This window comes from Coregonus lavaretus (genome assembly GCF_964263955.1).
Source record: "Coregonus lavaretus genome assembly, chromosome: 24".
In the NCBI taxonomy this organism is placed as follows: Eukaryota; Metazoa; Chordata; class Actinopteri; order Salmoniformes; family Salmonidae; genus Coregonus; species Coregonus lavaretus.
In genome coordinates, this window is record NC_140011.1 from 5,859,011 (window position 1) to 5,881,723 (window position 22,713).

At 43.9% G+C, this 22,713-nt stretch overlaps 1 protein-coding gene across 1 annotated transcript in view; it reads left to right on the plus strand.

Annotated features, from left to right (window-relative positions):
- The window catches only part of LOC311099370 (netrin-G2-like), a gene marked incomplete at its 5' end in the record, with an annotated part of 126,592 nt that overhangs the window by 47,450 nt on the left and 56,429 nt on the right, over window positions 1-22,713 (plus strand). The window contains 2 exons of the mRNA XM_084140080.1: window positions 2,498-2,670; window positions 4,748-4,783. Of these exons, the coding sequence (XP_083996206.1) occupies window positions 2,498-2,670; window positions 4,748-4,783 (209 nt within the window). The remainder of the gene's footprint in view (window positions 1-2,497; window positions 2,671-4,747; window positions 4,784-22,713) is intronic.

Consider the following 22,713-nt stretch of genomic DNA (forward strand, 5'->3'; position numbering starts at 1 on the left):
ACGGAGAAATCCCACCACAAGCTGTCCTCAGCAGGAGAGCAGAGGAGAGAGAGAGACTCTTCAAACGCCTCAGTGTCACCATCACTCATCCGGAAAAAGAAAGTTGTGCAAAGGTGGAGATGGGAGGGAGAGAAGGTGTGTGTCAGGAGTTGGGGAAGCAGGTGTGTGTGCATGTGTGCGTGCATGCGTGGGTGCATACGTTTGTGTGTGTGGGTTGCTGTGTGCACGTGCGTGTGTGTGTTCATGAGTGAGAGAGATAGAGATAGAGAAAGAAAAAGAGAATGTCAGGGAATCATAGGGGAATGCAGCAAACCTGCCCCCATAGAAAGATATATGTCCAATTTCCCCTGTCTTAGTGTGTGTGCATGTGTGTGTGTGTGCGTGTTTGTTTTACTAAGTGGACGTGTAGATTCAGTATGGCGTCTCCCTGTCAATTTCTCAATGTGATCAGAGGGAAGTTTCTGTCATTATGAAACTGTCTACTGACAATGGAGTTGGCTAGACTCAACTATGCTATGTTAACGACTGGTATTACAACGATGATTACTGTACTGCGGTACTGCATTGACACTGCATCGTTGTCATGGTGCTATATACAGTTGAAGTCGGAAGTTTACATACATTTAGGTTGGAGTCATTAAAACTCGTTTTTCAACCACTCCACAAATTTCTTGTTAACAAACTATAGTTTTCGCAAGTCGGTTAGGACATCTACTTTGTGCATGACACAAGTAATTTTTCCAACAATTGTTTACAGACAGATTATTTCACTTATAATTCACTGTATCACAATTCCAGTGGGTCAGAAGTTTACATACACTAAGTTGACTGTGCCTTTAAACAGCTTGGAAAATTCCAGAAAAATATGTAATGGCTTTAGAAGCTTCTGATAGGCTAATTGACATCATTTGAGTCAATTGGAGGTGTACCTGTGGATGTATTTCAAGGCCTACCTTCAAACTCAGTGCCTCTTTGCTTGACAATCTAAATAAATCTAAAAAAGTCTGGTTCATCCTTGGGAGCAATTTCCAAACGCCTAAAGGTACCACGTTCATCTGTACAAACAATAGTACGCAAGTATAAACACCATGGGACCACGCAGCCGTCATAGCGCTCAGGAAGGAGACACGTTCTGTCTCCTAGATATGAACGTACTTTGGTGCGAAAAGTGTAAATCAATCCCAGAACAACAGTTTGCAACTGCAACTGCACATGGGGACAAATATAGTACTTTTTGGAGAAATGTCCTCTGGTCTGATGAAACAAAAATAGAACTGTTTGGCCATAATGACCATCGTTATGTTTGGAGGAAAAAGAGGGTTGCTTGCAAGCCGAAGAACACTATCCCAACCTTGAAGCATGGGGGTGGCAGCATCATGCTGTGGGGGTGCTTTGCTGCAGGAGGGACTGGTGCACTTCACAAAATAGCTGGCATCATGAGGAAGGAAAATTATGTGGATATATTGAAGCAACATCTCAAGACATCAGTCAGGAAGTTAAAGCTTGGTCGGAAATGGGTCTTCCAAATGGACAATGACCCCAAGCATACTTCCAAAGTTGTGGCAAAATGGCTTAAGGAAAACAAAGTCAATGTATTGGAGTGGCCATCACAAAGCCCTGACCTCAATCCTATAGAACATTTGTGGGCAGAACTGAAAAAGCGTGTGCAAGCAAGGAGGCCTACAAACCTGACTCAGTTACACCAGTTCTGTCAGGAGGAATGGGCCAAAATTCACCCAACTTATTGTGGGAAGCTTGTGGAAGGCTACCCGAAACGTTTGACCCAAGTTAAACAATTTAAAGGCAATGCTACCAAATACTAATTGAGTGTATGTAAACTTCTCTCTACTATTATTCTGACATTTCATATTCTTAAAATAAAGTGGTGATCCTAACTGACCTAAGACAGGGAATTTTTACTAGGATTAAATGTCAGGAATTGTGAAAAACTGAGTTTAAATATATTTGGGTACTGTATATGGAGACTGTTCAGTGCCAAAATAAGGGGTTGAATACATGTAAATAAAAAAATAACAAATGTTTCTTGATCTTTTTTATATCTCTCAGATAGAAATACACGTCAGAACAAACTTCCTTTAGATTTTCTTTAGAGTTTCATTTTTATCCATGTATGAAGTCGTTATTCAATTCGTTTCTATGGGCTAATACAGTAGCAGTAAGGCCAAATTCAATGCTTCATCAAATAATGTTGTTATTGTTTTTGATACGTTAAGGGGTCCTAAAATAAAATTCCAATTGAAATAACTAAATGATCCTTGGTATGACCATCTCAAAACAATTCCATCTGTTAGCTCAGTAGATGCTATCCAACCGCTGCAATATTATGAAGCGGGTACACACTCCTCTGCGTTTGCTACCCTTTCACACACACTTGTCATCACCTGTTGGTGTAAGCGTCTGAAAAAAACCACACACGCACACTTCTGTGCCTCCTTTCACACACACTCACACCCTTCCTCCTGGCCCTTTTCCCCAGGTGTAAGTGTAACCTGCACTCATCGCTGTGCCTGCTGCAAGAGGGGAACCTCCAGTGTCAGTGTGAACACAACACCACAGGACAGGACTGTCAGCGCTGCAAGAAGGGCTTCAAGGCCAAGTCCTGGAAAGCTGGCTCATACCTGCCCACACCCAACGGATCTCCCAACACCTGTACGTATCCCCCATTTATACAGAGTGCTATTCTATTCTGTTTCTGTTCATTTCAATGATATTCCTTGACCACTTTGAACAGGCCCCACTCACACAGCTCACTCATACAAAGTTAATTATATTCTATTCTTTACAGGTCCCAATTAGTTTAATTCTGAGAATTGTACAGTATGTTGGAACCTTTTATGATCTTCTACATCAAATGTTACGTTCTTATGTTCTTTTTCATTATTAATATTTAATTTAACCATCTGTGAAGGATGCATATGGATTCCCCAGACTTCTCCAAACTAATGTCCTGAATGAAAGGAGAGATGAAGAGACAGAGTTGTTTTTCCCTTACCCAGTGCATAATTTGTAAATCGGGAGGTGACGGAACAAAAAAGTGAGCGCCAGAGTTGGGGTTACCTGGGGGGCTCTGAGGTTCCGGAACATTGTTAGCCTATAGGGTCTGGGAAGAGTTTTGCCTTTTATAAACGCATTTGATAAATTATGCAATTCTACATCATTTTACATGACTGCAGACTTAGCAGAGTCTTTTTAATACTGCCCAAAATATCAAAATGACAGGCTACTTTGACAGTGACAAGCTGAGAATCTGAAATCAATAAAAACAACCTTGTATTGAATCCATCAATAGCCTAGGCCTGGGTGTGTGGAGACACATTGTACAATATGAGGAGGAAAGTATGGTCCCAAAACAGCTTTCCAGTTTGACTGCCTCACCCAATGATGCCCAGCTCACTCGCCGGCGATGGCCGATGCGCTCTATTGTTTTACTTTGTATCTAGGCTACTGTTCGCTAGGCCTATTTGGAAGTTGCTCAAATATTTTGGTAGTATACAGACAGATTAGAGACTTCTCCTTTCATCTGGAGCCATTTGCGTTCCAACCTGTGTTTTCCCGTGATTGTATTTGAAATATTGCGAATGGCCTGTTTTGGCTGCATGCTGTTCACTGACAGATTTGCCGCGCGTTCCTGACACGTTGTGATTGGCATACACACAATTCACAGCTAGGCATTTTTTTTAAAGGGAGCTATTGATCCTCTATGGCTAAATTATAGGCATAATCCTGGTGGAGTATTCTGAATTATTGAATGTCTTTCTGAACAGACAGCAGTAGGCCTAGTTCTATAACTTTGGCAAATGTATTTCAATTTATCAGAGGTGCTGCAGCACGAATCCCACGTCTATGATTCTATAACGAAAATATGTAAAAATCATGCCACGAGAGGTACTGAATCCTGGCAAATAGGTTCCGTAACAAAACAGTCCAAAACTAAGAGGTGCAAGATCCTGTACCTCAGAGCAGAGAGCAGAGCAGTGTAGTGTGTGGGGGGGGGGATCTTGTTGGAGAATGTACTGTCGCTCCCACTGGTGATGATAAAATAATAATCTAGGTCAGGCAGCATCTCCCATCCTGCCATAACCCCCCCTAACCCCTCCTCTGCCTCCCTCCGTCCACCACTGCGGAGCGCCCTCCCTTCCTCCCAGCCCGGACTCTTCTGGCAGCTCTCTGGCAGATCAAGCTTGCTCTGGGGGCAGCCCAACTCCCCTGGCACTTGCATGGTGGCGAGGGCCTTTGCCTCCCCTATCATCCCATGATCAGAGAACCAGAGTTGGGCAGAGTTGGGCAGAGAACAGGGGACCTTGAAGTACATATTTGAGTGGTGTTCTACTGCAGGATCTAGTAGCCAACTGCATACAGATCAGAGTTCCTCTGTCCTCATCCCACAGACTGTGCAGGCTTTTGTTCCAACCCAACACCAACACAACTGATTTAACTAATTAATGGCCAAATTATTAATGGTAGTTGATTGGTTGAATCAGGTGTGTTGGTGATGCTGGGCTGGAGCAAAAGCCTGAACACTCTCCTGTGGGTCCCCACCAAGGTCAGGCCAGGATTGAAGAACGCTGATATGCAGCTTTTTTGAGTTTTGTTTTAACGCACAACACACACAAGATAATTCTACAGAGTTTGATAAACAAGGTCGGGAATGAATGCATAAATAAACAGATACTTATCCACTTCCTTTTTCTTCTTCCCCCTCCCCCTCTCTCTCCCCATTTTTCAGGTGCAATTGCTGGTGCCCCCACGGGCGGTGGTTCTAGTAAGTAATAACAAGCCAAGCAGAGGATGCTGCATCCACATTCTCTCTATCTCTCACATTCTCTCCTTTACACTCTTTATCCCTCCACCTATCGCTCTATTGTTCCATCTCTCTGTTCTTCAGCTTCCTCTCGTCTTCTTTTGTTAGTTGCAGTGTTGGACTTGTCTTCTATATCATTGATAGGACTCCCTGTACTGCCGCCACCACGGCTTCGCTATGTCCTTTTTTATCCCAGCTACGCTAGCTTCCACTGGAGGAATCTTTTCACAGTTCTGTTTCTCTTATGTTAGACTGAAGTCACTGGTGGAGAGGCATAGAAGAGAAAAAGAGAATGAAAGAGAAGAGGGGGGGAAAGAGAGGAATGGGGGAAGAGCGTGTGGTTGGAAAAGCAGAGGCAGGGGAAAATAGAGAGATGCAGAGAGACATAGAGAAGGGAAAAGAGATAGAGAGGGGGAAGAGAGAGAGCAGAGGAATGTGAAAGTGTGCGGTAATGCGATGTGTGTGTGTGTGTGTGTGTGTGTGTGTGTGTGTGTGTGTGTGTGTGTGTGTGAGAGAGGGAGGGAGTGAGTATGAAATGGAGAGAGGGGGAGCAGGGGAATGTGTAAGTGTGCTGTAATGCAGTGTAATTCTGGGTGAGTAGCTCCTAGAAGAATGAATAAAAGTGAATTTGATTAGGGATTATCTCTGTGGAGACGCTCTCAGCTCAGAGCGCTTAGACGGAAACGATCGGCAAAGTGGCAACATCAGACCTGACAGACAGCACTGGGCTCTCACTGGGCTCTCCTAGTTAGTCTACAGGACTGACTGGGCCATCGTTGCCTTTTGTGTCACGGAATTAATATTTAAAAAATGGCTCCCCATAGGACTGACTAGGGGACTTTACAATTGGACTGGGGTTAAAACAGACTTGTAAAACATATATTAGACTTGGTTTAAAGCTATTCATGGATTTAAAAAAATATGACATATGCTTTTAGAGTAGTCATATGTAGGACTAACCAATGTTGTACTGTAGGGGTAGGCAACCCTGGTCCTGGGGTGCCGCAGGCACTTCATGTTTTTGATTTAACCGACCTGGAAGACCAGGTGTGTTGAATTTAGGCAATCACTGAACTGATCAATTAGCTCAGTTGGTCAGGGCTGCGTTCAGTACATAAAACGTAATAGAACGTTCAATTGAACGGAAGCGGTGCTGTACTGAACGATCAGTTGAAAAACGGTGAAGGGTTGGGTTGTAGGTTCAAAATGTACCGCTGCCCTTTAAATAAGTAACTCGTTGCCTCAAGCCACACCCCGGCACACCCACTAAACGGAGAAAACGTATCTCAAAGTCTGTTCAAGAATATACAAGAACGTTTTGGGAAAACGTGTTGTTCAGTACAAACCATTCCGCAATATAACGAACGTTCATGCACCCCTGATTTAGAGCCTAGTTGGAACAAAATCCTGCAGTATCTGTGGCACTCCAGGAACAGGGTTTTTTTTGAGTGGGGAGGGGGCTGTTTTGTTTGTTCGTCAACTTGGAATCTGTTTTCTCACAGTACTGTCAGAAACTTTGCCTTTGACCACCACAACCACTACTTCAGCCCCCACTATAACCTCCATAACTGAAAGTGAAAGTGAACCTGAAACTACAACCGTATTCCCCACTACCACACCAGAACCAGACCCGACCACAACCACAACCGCTACTCAGGAAGCTTCTGCTACTGCTACTGAGGAAGGTGGGCACCTAGAGAAGGTAGCGGTAGTGGTTAGAGTAGATATAGGTACAGTAGATAGATATAGACTTATCATAGACAATAATTGTGTATGTGTGTCGTGTGTGTGTGTGTGTGTATGTCTGTGTGCCCATGCACACGTGGGCGCGTGTGTGTGCACATCTATTTCAGATGTGCATTATCTCTTGTGCGTTATCATTAAAAGTGCACTATCTGTTGTCAAGCCATCCATCATCTTGGTTGACATGAATCAAATCAAATCAAATCACATTTTATTTGTCACATGTGCCGAATACAACAGGTGTAGACCTTACAGTGAAATGCTTACTTACAAGCCCTTAATCAACAATGCAGTTTTAAGAAAGAATAGCAAAAAAAAAAGAGCAGCAGTAAAATAACAATAGCGAGGCTATATACAGGGGGTACAGAGTCAATGTGCGGGGGCACCGGTTAGTCCAGGTAATTGAGGTAATATGTCGACGTAGGTAGAGTTCTTAAAGTGACTATGCATAGATAATAAACAGAGAGTAGCAGCAGCGTAAAATAGGGGTGGGGGGCAATGCAAATAGTCTGGGTAGCCATTTGATTAGATGTCCAGGAGTCTTATGGCTTTGGGGCAGAAGCTGTTTAGAAGCCTCTTGGACCTAGACTTGGCGCTCCGGTAACGCTTGCTGTGCGGTAGTCTTTGACTAGGGTGGCTGGAGTCTGACATTTATAGGGCCTTCCTCTGACATAGCCTGGTATAGAGGTCCTGGATGGCAGGAAGCTTGGCCCCAGTGATGTACTGGGCCGTACGCACCACCCTCTGTAGTGCCTTGCGGTCGGAGGCCGAGCAGTTGCCATACCAGGCAGTGATGCAACCAGTCAGGATGCTCTCGATGGTGCAGCTGTAAAACCTTTTGAGGATCTGAGGACCCATCCCAAATCTTTTCAGTCTCGTTAGGGGGAATAGGTTTTGTTGTGCCCTCTTCACGACTGTCTTGGTGTATTTGGACCATGTTAGTTTGTTGGTGATGTGGACACCAAGGAACTTGAAGCTCTCAACCTGCTCCACTACAGCCCCGTCGATGAGAATGTGGGCATGCTCGGTCCTCTTCTTTTTCCTGTAGTCCACAATCATCTCCTTTGTCTTGATCACGTTGAGGGAGAGGTTGTTGTCCTGACACCACACAGCCAGGTCTCTGACCTCCTCGCTATAGACTGTCTCATCGTTGTCAGTGATCAGGCCTGCCACTATTGTGTCATCGGCAAACTTCATGATGGTGTTGGGGTCGTGCCTGGCCAGGCAGTCATGAGTGAACAGGGAGTACAGCAGGGGACTGAGCACGCACCCCTGAGGGGCCCCCGTGTTGATCAGCGTAGCGGATGTGTTGTTGCCTACCCTTACCACCTGGGGGCGGCCCGACAGGAAGTCCAGGATCCAGTTGCAGAGGGAGGTGTTTAGTCCCAGGGTCCTTAGCTTAGTGATGAGCTTTGAGGGCACTATGGTGTTGAACACTGCGCTGTAGTCAATTAATAGCATTCTCACATAGGTGTTCCTTTTGTCCAGGTGTGAAAGGGCAGTGTGGAGCGCAATAGAGATTGCATCATCTGTGGATCTGTTGGGGCGGTATGCAAATTGGAGTGGGTCTAGGTTTTCTGGGATAATGGTGTTGATGTGAGCCATGACCAGCCAAAGCACTTCATGGCTACAAACGTGAGTTCTACGGGTCGGTAGTCATTTAGGCAGGTTACCTTAGTGTACTTGGGCACAGGGACTATGGTGGTCTGCTTGAAACATGTTGGTATTACAGACTCAAACATGGAGAGGTTGAAAATGTCAGTGAAGACACTTGCACATGCTCGGAGTACACGTCCTGGTAATCCATCTGGCCCTGCAGCCTTGTGAATGTTGACCTGTTTAAAGGCTTACTCACATCGGCTACGGAGAGCGTGATCATACAGTCATCCGGAACAGCTGATGCTCTCATGCATGTTTCAGTGTTCCTTGCCTCGAAGCGAGCATAGAAGTAATTTAGCTCGTCTGGTAGGCTCGTGTCACTGGGCAGCTCGCGGCTGTGCTTCCCTTTGTAGTCTGTAATAGTTTGCAAGCCCTGCCACATCCGACGAGCGTCGGAGCCGGTGTAGTACGATTCGATCTCAGTCCTGTATTGACGCTTTGCCTGTTTGATGGTTCGTCAGAGGGCATAGCGGGATTTCTTATAAGCTTCCGGGTTAGAGTCCCGCTCCTTGAAAGCGGCAGCTCTACCCTTTAGCTCAGTGCGGATGTTGCCTGTAATCCATGGCTTCTGGTTGGGGTATGTACGTACAGTCACTGTGGGGACGACGTCATCGATGCACTTATTGATGAAGCCAGTGACTGATGTGGTGTACTCCTCAATGCCATCGGAAGAATCCCGGAACATATTCCAGTCTGTGCTAGCAAAACAGTCCTGTAGCTTAGCATCTGCTTCATCTGACCACTTTTTCATTAATGCCAGATGTGGCTAGTCCATGTAGTCCATCCATGGGAGAGAGTGGGCGTTGTGCTACTACAGTATGGACAGGCTGATTGGATTCCTTCTGACTGACTGGGTTTGAGGAGCCCAGATTCGAAAGGACCAAACACTCTGTCAAGACCGTGAATATACATTGGTCCTCAGAACCAGGTCTAGTTCCGACCGATGACGGTCCTAGGCTAAATTTAAACCTGACATCTTGGGAGCTGGAGGGCCGCTCGTGTTCCTCCGGAAAAGCACTTAGGGTGTGGGAAGGAGGGAGGGAGGGAGGGAGAGGACGGCGAAAGAGGAATTTTCTTTGATGAAATCCATTGAGTGCTCTTGTTGAATTGCACAGCACTTTTCAGTATTTTAAGGCCGACGTCAGGAGCTCCTATAGTGTCGCTGATGAGCTGTGATTGAGGAGCAGCTAACTGAAGCTTTAAAACATAAAAAAGAAACAGTCAAAATCCATTTAGGGATTTTGAAAGCCCACAGTGTGGGGATTCGCATCGTCAACTTTTGCCAATTATTGCCAATTATTTTCTACGATGACGATTAAAGATGCTTTTTTATTGGACATATTGCTCATTTTCTATACCATAGTAAGTTGGTCTACTGTATTTCTCTCTCTCTCTCTCTCTCTCTCTCTCACTCACTCACTCACTCACTCACTCACTCACTCACTCACTCACTCACTCACTCAGTCACTCAGTCACTCAGTCACTCAGTCACTCACTCACTCACTCACTCACTCACTCACTCAGTCACTCAGTCACTCAGTCACTCACTCACTCACTCAGTCACTCACTCACTCACTCAGTCACTCACTCACTCACTCACTCACTCACTCACTCACTCAGTCACTCACTCACTCACTCACTCAGTCACTCACTCACTCACTCAAACACACTACACACACCCCTCCCCCACCACCCCATCACCTCCCTACAGGTAGAGTACATGCTGTGACTGACCAGGAGTCCACCCCCTTATCATGGATCTAAGATTAAAACACCCGATAATTAGATTCTATTTTTACTTACAATAAAAGTGACTCCAAAATGACACAATACATTATTTACTATTAATTTCTATTGGGCACAAAATAATCTGAAGCGCAATCTGAAATAAACGGTTCACCCAATATGGATGAAAATACCCTCAAATGAAAGCTGACAGTCTGCGCTTTAACCTCATAGTCATTTCAAATACATTGTATCATTTCAAATCCAAAGTGCTGGGTTACAGAGGCAAAAAATAAATAATGTGTCACTGTTCGAATACTTTTGGAGCTCTCTGTAGGGGAAGGGAAAGGGGTCAGTTGCACAAATGAATGCATTAACCAAAATGTGTCGTCCGCATTTAACCCACCAGTCTGGATCAGAAAGCTGCGGAGGGCTGCCTTAATCTGTAGATCCACTCTCCCTTATTAGTCTCATGGGCCTCCCTCCCCCAGCCAGTCAGCCGGTCAGTCTCTGCTACTGAGCATGCTCAGATGGACAGGGGATTAGTAGTCCAGAGGCCAGACAGAATGATCTACAGAGCTCTGACCCCATTGGTCAATTTGGCCAGATGGGTGTGGGGAGGGGAGTGGAGAGGGGAGGAGGGCTGGTCAGAGGGAGAATCTCAATTGCATTCTCCTCGCGTCCTCTCTCCTTGCCTCCTTCTCAAAACCCATTGGAGGAGAAGGTCAGAGGGGAGGGATCTTTAGCTTTCTCATCCAATGGGTTTTGAGAAGGAGGCGAGGAGAGGACGGGAGGAGTATGCAATTGAGATTCTCCCAGAGAGACCAAATCCTTGGGCCTATTTGACCCCTCCCCTTCCTAAAGCTGCCTTTGCAGGCCTTGGCAGGTCAAGCGGCATTCCCACTCTGCTAAGTAGAAAACACAGACACTTGCGCAACCATACAAACAGCCCCCATCTTGTACGTCTATCCTCTGCTCTAGAAAAAGTCCAGTAGAACTCAACTTTGCATAAACATGACTATTTATTAAACCCAGACAAATCACAACCTAATAACAATGTAGTCTGTAGGAGAACAAACGTTCAAACAACCATCCTGTCACTCATCTGGGTGTTATTAGGTGTTCTGGGAACGTTATCTCGATCCCTCCCTGAATCACAATACCATCGTTAGCGTTGTGCAAATGGCTGTCTAGCGCCATGGTAACAAATGACAGGGACACCAAGACTGGCAGGTGGTATTAAATGTTATTGTGATAATTTATCTTGCCTACATCAACCCAAAAAGTGACAAATTGTCTCATTATACGCAAATGTGTTTGTGTGACAGGAAAGAGTATAAATACAGGGGACGTGGTGGGTAGGAGTATGTGTGTGGTGTGTGTGTGTGAGTGTGTGTGTGAGGTGTGTGTGTGTGGTGTGTGTGTGTGAGTGTGTGTGTGAGTGTGTGTGTGTGTGCATCTGCATGCATCCATCTGAGTGTGTGCTTGTATATTCGTACATACAGTACATATGTGCACCTAGTTAAGTTGCAGCTGGCCCAGAACAGAGCGGCACGTCTTGCTCTTCATTGTAATCAGTGGGCTAATATTAATACTATGCATGCCAGTCTCTCTTAGCTAAGAGTTGAGGAAAGACTGACTACGTCACTTCTTGTTTTTATAAGAAATATTAATGTGTTTGAAATTCCAAACTGTTTGCATAGTCAATTTACACACAGCACTGACACACACTTACCCCACCAGACATGCCACCAGGGGTATTTTCACAGTCCCCAGGTCCAGATCAAATTCAAGGAAATGTACAGTATTATACAGAGCCATGAGTGCATGGAACGCCATTCCATCTTATATAGCGCAAGTGAACAGCAAACCTGGTTTCAAAAAACAAATAAAGCAACACCTCACGGCACAACGCCTCTCCCCCATTTGACCTACATGTTGTGTGTATGTGTAACTGATAGATGAACACACACACACACACTACATGTTAATGTTTTTAAATGGCTGTTGCTATAGGCATCGGCTAATGGGGAACCTAATAAATCAAATCAAATAACAGTGTGTCATTGGACGTATGTGATAGTCAGTCCATCTGTGCAGACAGACAGACACATGTCATCCCCAGATTATGTAATTATTCAGATCAGTGTTGTTCACTCTGTCACAGTGGTGTGGCACTAATTTGTGTCTGTTCTAGAGAAAGTAGTAAAAAAACTATAATTAACCAATGATTTTGGGAGGGTCATCCTTAAAAAGAAGACAGATAAATAATCACAGCATGTAAACCAGAAACATGAACCACAGTTCTAAGACTCTGACCAGAGTCCACCAGCACCATGACTGGGCCAGGAGAGCCAGACCTCTGCTCTCTGAACACTGACCCTCCCACTGACCCGCCAGGTGGGGAGAGTAGACTAGTGTAGTGCAGTTCAGCCATAGCCTATAGCAGTGGCGATTTTAGCATGTAAATCTTGGTGGGGCAGAAAAATAACAAAATAATTGATGCATGCCAGCAAAGCCACTACACAACACAACACTTAACAATACATTAATTGGACTATAATGGTGACAAATGGTGCCCACAAACTGTTACCTACATAAAGCTGTCCCAACAGTAGTCCCAACAGCAGTCCCAACACCTTACCACTGCTACACCTAGCTATCAGCGGAGACTTGTCTGGTAGCGAAACAGTTCATTCAGCCTCATTTACTATCTTTTAAAAAACATAGCTTCTGAGTGGCGCAGTGGTCTAAGGCACTGCATCGCAGTGCTAACTGTGCCACTAGAGATCCTGGTTCGAATCCAGGCTCTGTCGCAGCTGGCCGCGACCGGGAGACTCATGGGAGGCGCACAATTGGCCCAGTGTCGTCCAGGGTAGGGGAGGTAATGGCCGGCAGGGATGTAGCTCAGTTGATAGAGCATGGCGTTTGCAACGCCAGGGTTGTGGGTTCGATTCCCATGGGGGACCAGTATAAAAAAATAAAAATTTATTCACTAACTGTAAGTCGCTCTGGATAAGAGCGTCTGCTAAATGACGTACATGTAAATGTATAGCTGATATGGCTGACTTGCTTAAACAAATGTGGTTTCTACTGACAATTGAGATGTACAAACTATGGCATAAGGGGACGACAAGCGGATAAGAGGCAATCCGTAATTCCGATTAAGACATTAATGAGCGAGCTAGGACAGACAATATAACTATTTGTTCAGCACTTTTGAAATGTACAGCGACAGAATTCAGAACATGGGCGGTTCTTACAGTATTCTCCCTGTACACCAAGTCAGAACCGTAGGATAAATAAAGGGGGCATATAGGCAGACAATGAAAGCTCTTACAATATTCAATGATAACATTTCTCTAAAACAGGCTATAGGCTACATGTGCACCACCAAGTCAGAACAGTAGGCTAAATTATGATGGGAAAAGGGACCAAATTATTAGGGTGAGGCACATGGGCTACTAACAGCTTACTACACAACATACACTTAGTATTACTTTCTTAGCTACAGTATACTTATCTCCCTGGCATATTACATCATTTATGCAGCAGCATACAATACATTTTTGGACTCCCCTTGTTGTGCTGTGCTCACTTTAACAGGAAGGTGGCACGGCTGTCCTTCATGGGCAAATTTTGTCATCAAAGTCTGGCATTCTTTGGATTTATGGTGCTTTCAAGACAACTGGGAACTCGGGAAAAAAACAAGGTCGAATCATGACGTTAGTGATCTTCAAGTCGGAGCTCTAGAAAGAGGCCCGAGTTCCCGACTTGGAATTCCGAGTTAGATGACTGTTCAAAACATATTTTCCCAGTTGTCTTGAACTCACTGAAGTCTGAGATTTCCCAGTTCAAGTTTCCAGTTGTTTTGAACGTGGAAGAAGTCATGCTGGATTGACAGCATGGCCAATGTTGAATGTTTATCCTTTTAAGCTTGGAAAAGAGACCCTTAAACCCAGACTTGGACCACACATCCACTCCACTGAATAGCAGGCTAGTGATTGCTTGGAATGCTTGCAGTTAGCCACTGATTCCTATCAAACCACTAATTGTTGAATTTGCGATTTCCAACTTGTTTATGTCCAATTTCTAGTCATCATTTCTCTCCATATGACAAGGATTGAAAAGGATTTGCCAGTAGATTGTCGACTTGATTCATAATGATGACTGCTACACAAAAGAGACCATGTTTGTATGCAGCTTTATTAATTTTTTTTACATAGTTTGTGACACGTATTAATGCCAAAATAACATGCAAAACAGGCAACAAAAACTATTTGTATTTGTATTTTTTAGCTGAACAGGTGGGGCTCAAATCAGGCTCTGCCCCACCTGCCCTGAATGACAGGTCGCCACTGGCCTATAGCCATCCACAGACTATACACCTTTTGGAAAAAAGGTTCCAAAAGGGTTATTTGTGGAGGGATCTACCGAGAACCGTCTTGATCTGAAGGACTGCTTTCGGAAGACAAGGGTTATTTTAAAGGCAAAGGGTTCAATCTAGAACCTTTAACATCCTAAGAACCGTGTTTTGAAAGAAAGGATTCTTTGATGATTCTTTGGAAGGCAAGAAGGGTCCTACATATAACCATATATCATATTTCCCAGAATGCTCTATTGCAGGGAGATTTTCAGAATAGTTTCTTTTAATATCTGTGTTTTTGCATGTACATTGATTGATTGATACATTTTATGCTACACAAAGATAAATAGCATACATTTTTCTAAACTACTCCAAGTTGGACTTATTGCACCCGTTACTGACATGGTTGTTCCAGTTTAGATTATTGAGGTAGTCTCAGTATTCAATCTTCCCTACCCTGGCAGTCATTCTGAATGCAGGTTGCGGGTGAATACATATTCCAACTGTTGGATATCCTAACTCTGGCTGGATTCCAATAGGAATTACACATCACTTTGCAAGCCAGCATAATGTGACTTGCAGGCCTGATGTGGCCTGTAAACCACGAGTTTCCCAACACCACTGTGTTATGGTAAAACTAGGCCATCAAAGTAAGGCCTTGTGATTCAGTTGCCAAATACATTTAAACTCAGTTTTTCACAATTCCTGACATTTAATCCTAGTAAAAATTCCCTGTCTTAGGTCAGTAAGGATCACCACTTTATTTTAAGAATGTGAAATGTCAGAATAATAATAGAGAGAATGATTTCTTTCAGCTTTTATTTCTTTCATCACATTCCCAGTGGGTCAGAAGTTTACATACACTCAATGAGTATTTGGTAGCATGGCCTTTAAATTGTTTAACCTGGGTCAAACGTTTCGGGTAGCCTTCCACAAGCTTCCCACAATAGGTTGTGTGAATCTTGCCCCATTCCTCCTGAAAGAGCTGGTGTAACTGAGTCAGGTTTGTAGGCCTCCTTGCTCGCACACACTTTTTCAGTTCTGCCCACAAATGTTCTATAGGATTGAGGTCAGGGCTTTGTGATGGCCACTCCAATACATTGACTTTGTTGTCCTTAAGCCATTTTGCCACAACTTTGGAAGTATGCTTGGGGTCATTGTCCATTTGGAAGACCCATTTGCGACCAAGCTTTAACTTCCTGACTGATGTCTTGAGATGTTGCTTCAATATATCCACATAATTTTCCTTCCTCATGATGCCAGCTACTTTGTGAAGTGCACCAGTCCCTCTTGCAACAAAGCACCCCCACAGCATGATGCTGCCACCCCCGTGCTTCACGGTTGGGATGGTGTTCTTCGGCTTGCAAGCGTTCCCCTTTTTCCTCCAAACATAACGATGGTCATTATGGCCAAACAGTTCTATTTTTGTTTCATCAGACCAGAGGACATTTCTCCAAAAAGTAAGATCTTTGTCCCCATGTACAGTTGCAGTTGCAAACTGTTGTTCTGGGATTGATTTACACTTTTCGCACCAAAGTACGTTCATATCTAGGAGACAGAACGTGTCTCCTTCCTGAGCGGTATGACAGCTGCGTGGTCCCATGGTGTTTATACTATACTATTGTTTGTACAGATGAACGTGGTACCTTTAGGCGTTTGGAAATTGCTCCCAAGGATGAACCAGACTTTTGGAGGTCTACAATTTTTTTGCTGAGGTCTTGGCTGATTTATTTTGATTTTCCCATGATGTCAAGCAAAGAGGCACTGAGTTTGAAGGTAGGCCTTGAAATACATCCACAGGTACACCTTCAATTGACTTAAATGATGTCAATTAGCCTATCAGAAGCTTCTAAAGCCATGACATTATTTTCTGGAATTTCCAAGCTGTTTAAAGGCACAGTCAACTTAGTGAATGTAATCTTCTGACCCACTGGAATTGTGATACAGTGAATTATAAGTGAAATAATCTGTCTGTAAACAATTGTAAAAATTACTTGTGTCGTGCACAAAGTAGATGTCCTAACCGAATTGCCAAAACTATAGTTTGTTAACAAGAAATTTGTGGAGTGGTTGAAAAACTAGTTTTAATGGCTGCAACCTAAGTGTATGTAAACTTCTGACTTCAACTGTATATACCACTCCACAAAAAGCGTTTGCGAGCAAGGAAGCCTACAAACCTGACTCAGTTACACCAGCTCTGTCAGGAGGAATGGGACAAAATTCACCCAACTTACTGTGGGAAGCTTGTGGAAGGCTACCCGAAATGTTTGACCCAAGTTAAACAATTTAAAGGCAATGCTACCAAATACTAATTGAGTGTATGTAAACTTCTGACCCACTGGGAATGTGATGAAAGAAATAAAAGCTGAAAGAAATAATTCTCTCTACTATTATTCTGACATTTCACATTCTTAAAATAAAGTGGTGATCCTAACTGACCTAAGACAGGGAATTTTTACTATGATTAAATGTCAGGAATTGTAAAAAACTGAGTTTAAATGTCTTTGGCTAAGGTGTATGTAAACTTCCGACTTCAACTGTATCACAAGGCCTTACTTTGATGGCCTAGAAACTCCTGGTTTAAAGGCCACATCAGGCCTGCAACTCACATTATGATCAGGGTTTCTTAAACTATGGTTTGGGACCCAAATTGGGCCCTGAGCATATGAGAGGTGGGTCGAGAGTTATGAGTAAACATTTATAATCACACACTATTTCTTCTTAATTTGGGTTGTTCAGTACAGTAAATTCTCATTTGGGTCTCAAGCTGAAAAGCTTAAGAAACTCTGATCTAGATACTAATTTGGTGAAATCCACAGGCTTTTAAAAGGAAATAATTCAACAACCATGTCTCTGTCACTAATACTGCTTTCATTCAGGATTTACGGTATTTAGCCGTAAAAAAATTGGGCAATGTTTGGATGACCCCCTTACAAACAGGCACCTTTTATACCTCCCGTGTGCATGTATAAAAATTGGGCAATGTTTGGATGACCCCCTTACAAACAGGCACCTTTTATACCTCCCGTGTGCATGCCGGCATACAGGGGACGAGTGGTAGTAGGTAGTAGGAGTGTGCAGATGTGGGTGGACATCTATTTTAGTAAATCCATTGAGAATATACACCATCAAAAATAAATCCATTATTAATTAATTTAAGCAGGTCCTAAAAAACATTATAAGACTAAAAAATTTATTTAAAAGTTTAATTAGGCCTATTTTACAGGTCTGTGCAGACATGGCTGCCAAAACGTCTGTGTACACTATCCCTGATTGTCACGAGTGCTGTAGGTGGGTGTAGTGGTGGAATCAAACGCAGGACACCGAAGTATAGTCCAACAGACTTTAGTAAATCTCCAACAAGGAAAATACGACTTGCCCGAAGGCGAATAATTACGCACGAAGGCGCACAAACAAAAGCGCACAAAACAGGTGCGTGAACACTCCAACGTAGTGGAGGAAAGCTCAACCGAGCGAAATAGCGAAAAATAGCCCAACACACGACAGACCAAAATCAATAACACACAACACTAGACAAACACAACGAGAAACTTATAGGACACTAATTACGCTAAACGAGAACAGGTGTCACAACAAACAGACAAAAGCAAACGAACATGAAACATACAACGGTGGCAGCTAATATTCCGGAGACAACGAACGCCGAAGCCTGCCCGAACAAGGAAGAGAGGCAGCCTCGGCCGAAACCGTGACACTGATGCAGTGAAAATTATTTTTAAAATTGAATAATGAAGTAAGCTTTATGCGACATCTTTTTGAGTGCAAACCCATTACACCTTTTTGTTCGCCATCCAAATAAAATCAATAATTTGTTATTTTGTTAATTAAACAGACAAGACAAACCTACCCAATCACAGTCAAAACACATATATTATATTGTAAGAATATAATGGAATATAACAGAATAAAATACAACAAATAACAAGGAGCAGGCGTAGTCTTACCTTCATCATGATACCGATAGAAAATAATAGCAATCCTATTTTCAAAAGTATGTGAGTCTCGTTTATATTTCACAACCTCCGCGGTGTTGCCTATATGCGATTGAGCAAAATAATAGGCCTACACTTGATTTAGGCTACATTATTGCATGCTAAATGTTTCTGATCAGTGATAAATGAGCAAACATATAGATACGCTACCACCTCCACTTATTTGCCCAGCCAGAAACCAATTAACCAAATAGCCTATACAGACGGAGATTCAGTGAAACAAAATCAGTGAAGTCTGTGAAGTCACAGGCTTTTGGTCGGGAGTAGGCCTAGGCTACTAAGTGACTGCGAGTGAAGAGCAAAATTATCCACTTGTTAAGCTATATAACATGGCAAAATGTTCTAAAAAATTAGCCAACTAGACAAGATGATCATAGGCAGCAGTCACCTCAACTTAGCTAACATTTTCCCAGCTTAATTGTAGCCTAACCAATCGTACATTTATTTATTTATCAAGACGAGTCCCCACGCTTGTCTCAAAGCAGCATGATGGCGCTGTCCCAATCAAAACGGTGCTGAAATTATCATCTAGTTCAGAGTTTCCCAAACTTGGTCCTGTGGCCCCCCCTGGGTGCACGTTTTGGTTTTTGCCCTAGCACTACACAGCTGATTCAAATAATCAAAGCTTGATGATGAGTCCGCCATTTGAAAACAAAATGTGCACCCAGGGGGGGCCCCAGGACCGAGTTAGGGAGATCTAGTTGACCACACGCGGGTAGGCTATTGCTTCAAATGTATTACAATGATTGGTTGACTTTGCGAGTTTCAGTGAGCAACAATTTGATACTGTACATGCCTTCAATTGCATTAGCCTATATTTTCGTAATTCAGTGATATTTATTCCCACGGTAACCGAATTCTTTGCATGCTTAGTGTTGGGCTATGCGAAGAGATTGGCGAAGTGACATGCCTTGCAAAGTTTAGAACTGCCAGGAAGATAGTTAACAGGCGCAGCCTAGCAACCATCAAGAGTTTAAGAGTGTAATGTGTGCCAAAGCCGCTTTCAGCATTACGGCTACGTTTCATACTAAGCTGTAGGCAGAACTTTACCGAAATGATTACTAGGTCGTTTGGCGGAAATAAAAGTATTGGCTTTGATACCGGCAATACCTTTCAGAAATAAAGAAAAGGTGGAAAAAAAGTTGGCGGTATGTTATAGTTGGCGGGAAAATGCCTTAGTATGAAAGGGATATTACAAAGACAGTCATGGGTCGTAACTCGAAAATAAAAGGCACCTTGGAAAATATGCTAATTAGCCTTTACACCATACAGTGTTAAAACATCACAAAAAATGACTGACTGTAACAGTGTTTTTGTTTAACACTAATAGGAGTTAACTCTAGATCAACACTAGTGTTGAAAATAAATAACACTGTGAGTGTTAATTAACATATAGTGTTACATTTGAGTAACACTGGCAAGTGGAATGCAGTGTTAATATTTTACATGAACACTCAAAATGTAATACTATAATCAGAGTACTTTTTACACTTGGTAGAGTGGGACCATATGTACTGTACTCTGAGATAGTGTTAAAATTAACTCTTTAAGTGTTGAATTAACACTGCAAATTGTATTGTGATATAGCCAACCACGGACTATTGAGCTATATGTTTATTAGCTTGATATTTAGAAAGCCAACATCCAGCATGTTATTAATGCTTTAACACAAAGAGCTAGTGGCCTTTGTAGTACACTAGTGCAGGGGTTCCCAAACTGGGGTCCGCGGAGGTACTGCAGGTGGTCCGCGACCAGATATTTATATTCAATATTGCTAGCAACAACAGATTAAATGAATTTGGCCAAGTGGTTTGTGGAACAAGTTTAGAGGGTGCAATACAATACAATGTAATATTATTAATCTACAATATGGGCTACACTTAGATGCACAACAGGGCCTGGGAGGCTCACAGGGATCCACAGTACTCAGTAAAAATGTGCACTGTAATTTAAACTGCAAAATTGTCTCTCTGCCACATGAGACAATGTGTAGAATCGCAGGAAATGTGCTTTTAAACTGCATGTCCAATGCTAAGAGGGGAGCCTTTAAAATGTTTGTTCCCAGGGCCCTAGACTCAGGGCCCGAGACTTGGCTAGTCTGGCCATGCACTGCACCAGTCATAGTAAAACTCCTTGTATGCTATTTTTATCGCACTGTAAAGATGGAGTTGTGTTCAGATTTTGAGGGGGTCCCTGATGAATTTGCTAGTGCAGGGAACCCCTGCACTACTTTGTATTAGCTAATAGGACTAGCATGTAGTACACCAGCTTGTGTATTTGCCATAGATCTAGTATAAATATTTGTTTCTAAACTGTATGTCTAGTGTGTATGTATGACATCAGTATTTACATACTGTGTAGATTAACCTCTTCAACGGATGTATATCATTTGCATTTATCCATAGATCTAATGTACAACAATCTACTTAAGCCAGTACAGACCCATACAAACACTCACACACATACTGTCAGCCTGAAGTGGACCATTAGTATTGCAGTCAGTGTTCTCTTACCACAACAGTCTTCTGCATCTTCTGCAGTAAACTCAAAATAACTTGCCTCTGCAGTAACGACCCCCCCCCCCTGTAAGGTGTGAAGAGCAGAGCAGCGCGGTGGAATTGTACTGCTGCCAGTAGGGAAAGGGTTAACAAGGCACAGCTTTTGAGTTTAGTCTATCTCAGCAGTGTGAAATCACACTTCCATCATGTCTTCACTTCTGTGCGTGTGCCTGCAAGTGTTTCACGAGTGTGTACTTTTACATTTACATCGCGACTTACAAATTGGAACATTCAACTTTCAACTTATGATAGCCAGTGGGACAACCACTTTTTTTATGGGGGTGGGGGGGGGGGTAGAAGGATTACTTTATACTATTCCAGGTATTCCTTAAAGAGGTAGGGTTTCAAGTGTCTCCGGAAGGTGGTCAGTGACTCCGCTGTCCTGGCATCGTGGGGGAGCTTGTTCCACCATTGGGGTGCCAGAGCAGCAAATAGCTTTGACTGGGCTGAGCGGGAACTGTGCTTCCGTAGAGGTAGGGGAGCTAGCAGGCCAGAGGTGGATGAACGTAGTGCCCTCGTTTGGGTGTTGGGTCTGATCAGAGCCTGAAGGTAAGGAGGTGCCGTTCCCCTCACAGCTCCGTAGGCAAGCACCATGGTCTTGTAGTAGATGCAAGCCTCAACTGTAAGCCAGTGGAGTGTGCGGAGGAGCGGGGTGACATGAGAGAACTTGGGAAGGTCGAACACCAGACGGGCTGCAGCATTCTGGTTAAGTTGTAGGGGTTTAATGGCACAGGCAGGGAGCCCAGCCAACAGCGAGTTGCAGTATCGGGTCACCGCTTTGATGTTAGCGGAGAACGACAGGCTGTTGTCCAGGGTCACGCCAAGGTTCTTTGCACTCTGGGAGGAGGACACAATGGAGTTGTCAACCGTGATGGCGAGATCATGGAGCGGGCAGTCCTTCCCCGGGAGGAAGAGCAGCTCCGTCTTGCCGAGGTTCAGCTTGAGGTGGTGATCCGACATCCACACTGATATGTCTGCCACACATGCAGAGATGCGATTCGCCACCTGGTTATCAGAAGGGGGAAAGGAGAAAATGAATTGTGTGTCGTCTGCGTAGCAATGATAGGAGAGACCATGTGAGGATATGACAGAGCCAAGTGACTTGGTGTATAGAGAGAATAGGAGAGGACCTAGAACTGAGCCCTGGGGGACACCAGTGGTGAGAGCACGTGGTGCGGAGACAGATTCTCGCCACGCCACCTGGTAGGAGCAACCTGTCAGGTAGGACGCAATCCAAGAGTGAGCAGCGCCGGAGATGCCCAACTCAGAGAGGGTGGAGAGGAGGATCTGATGGTTCACAGTATCAAAGGCAGCAGATAGGTCTAGAAGGATAAGAGCAAAGGAGAGAGAGTAAGCTTTAGCAGTGTGGAGAGCCTCCGTGACACAGAGAAGAGCAGTCTCAGTTGAATGACCAGTCTTGAAACCTGACTGGTTTGGATCAAGAAGGTCATTCTGAGAGAGATAGCAGGAGAGTTGGCTAGAGACGGCACACTCAAGAGTTTTGGAGAGAAAAGAAAGAAGGGAGACTGGTCTGTAGTTGTTGACATCGGCGGGATTGAGTGTAGTTTTTTTGAGGTGGGGTGCAACTCTCGCTCTCTTGAAGACGGAAGGGACATGGCCAGCGGTCAAGGATGAGTTGATGAGCGAGGTGAGGTAAGGGAGAAGGTCTCCGGAAATGGTCTGGAGAAGAGAGGAGGGGATAGGGTCAAGCGGGCAGGTTGTTGGGCGGCCGGCCATCACAAGTCGCAAGATTTCATCTGGAGAGAGAGGGGAGAAAGAAGTTCAATTATAGGGTAGGGCAGTGTGAGCAGGACCAGCGGTGTCATT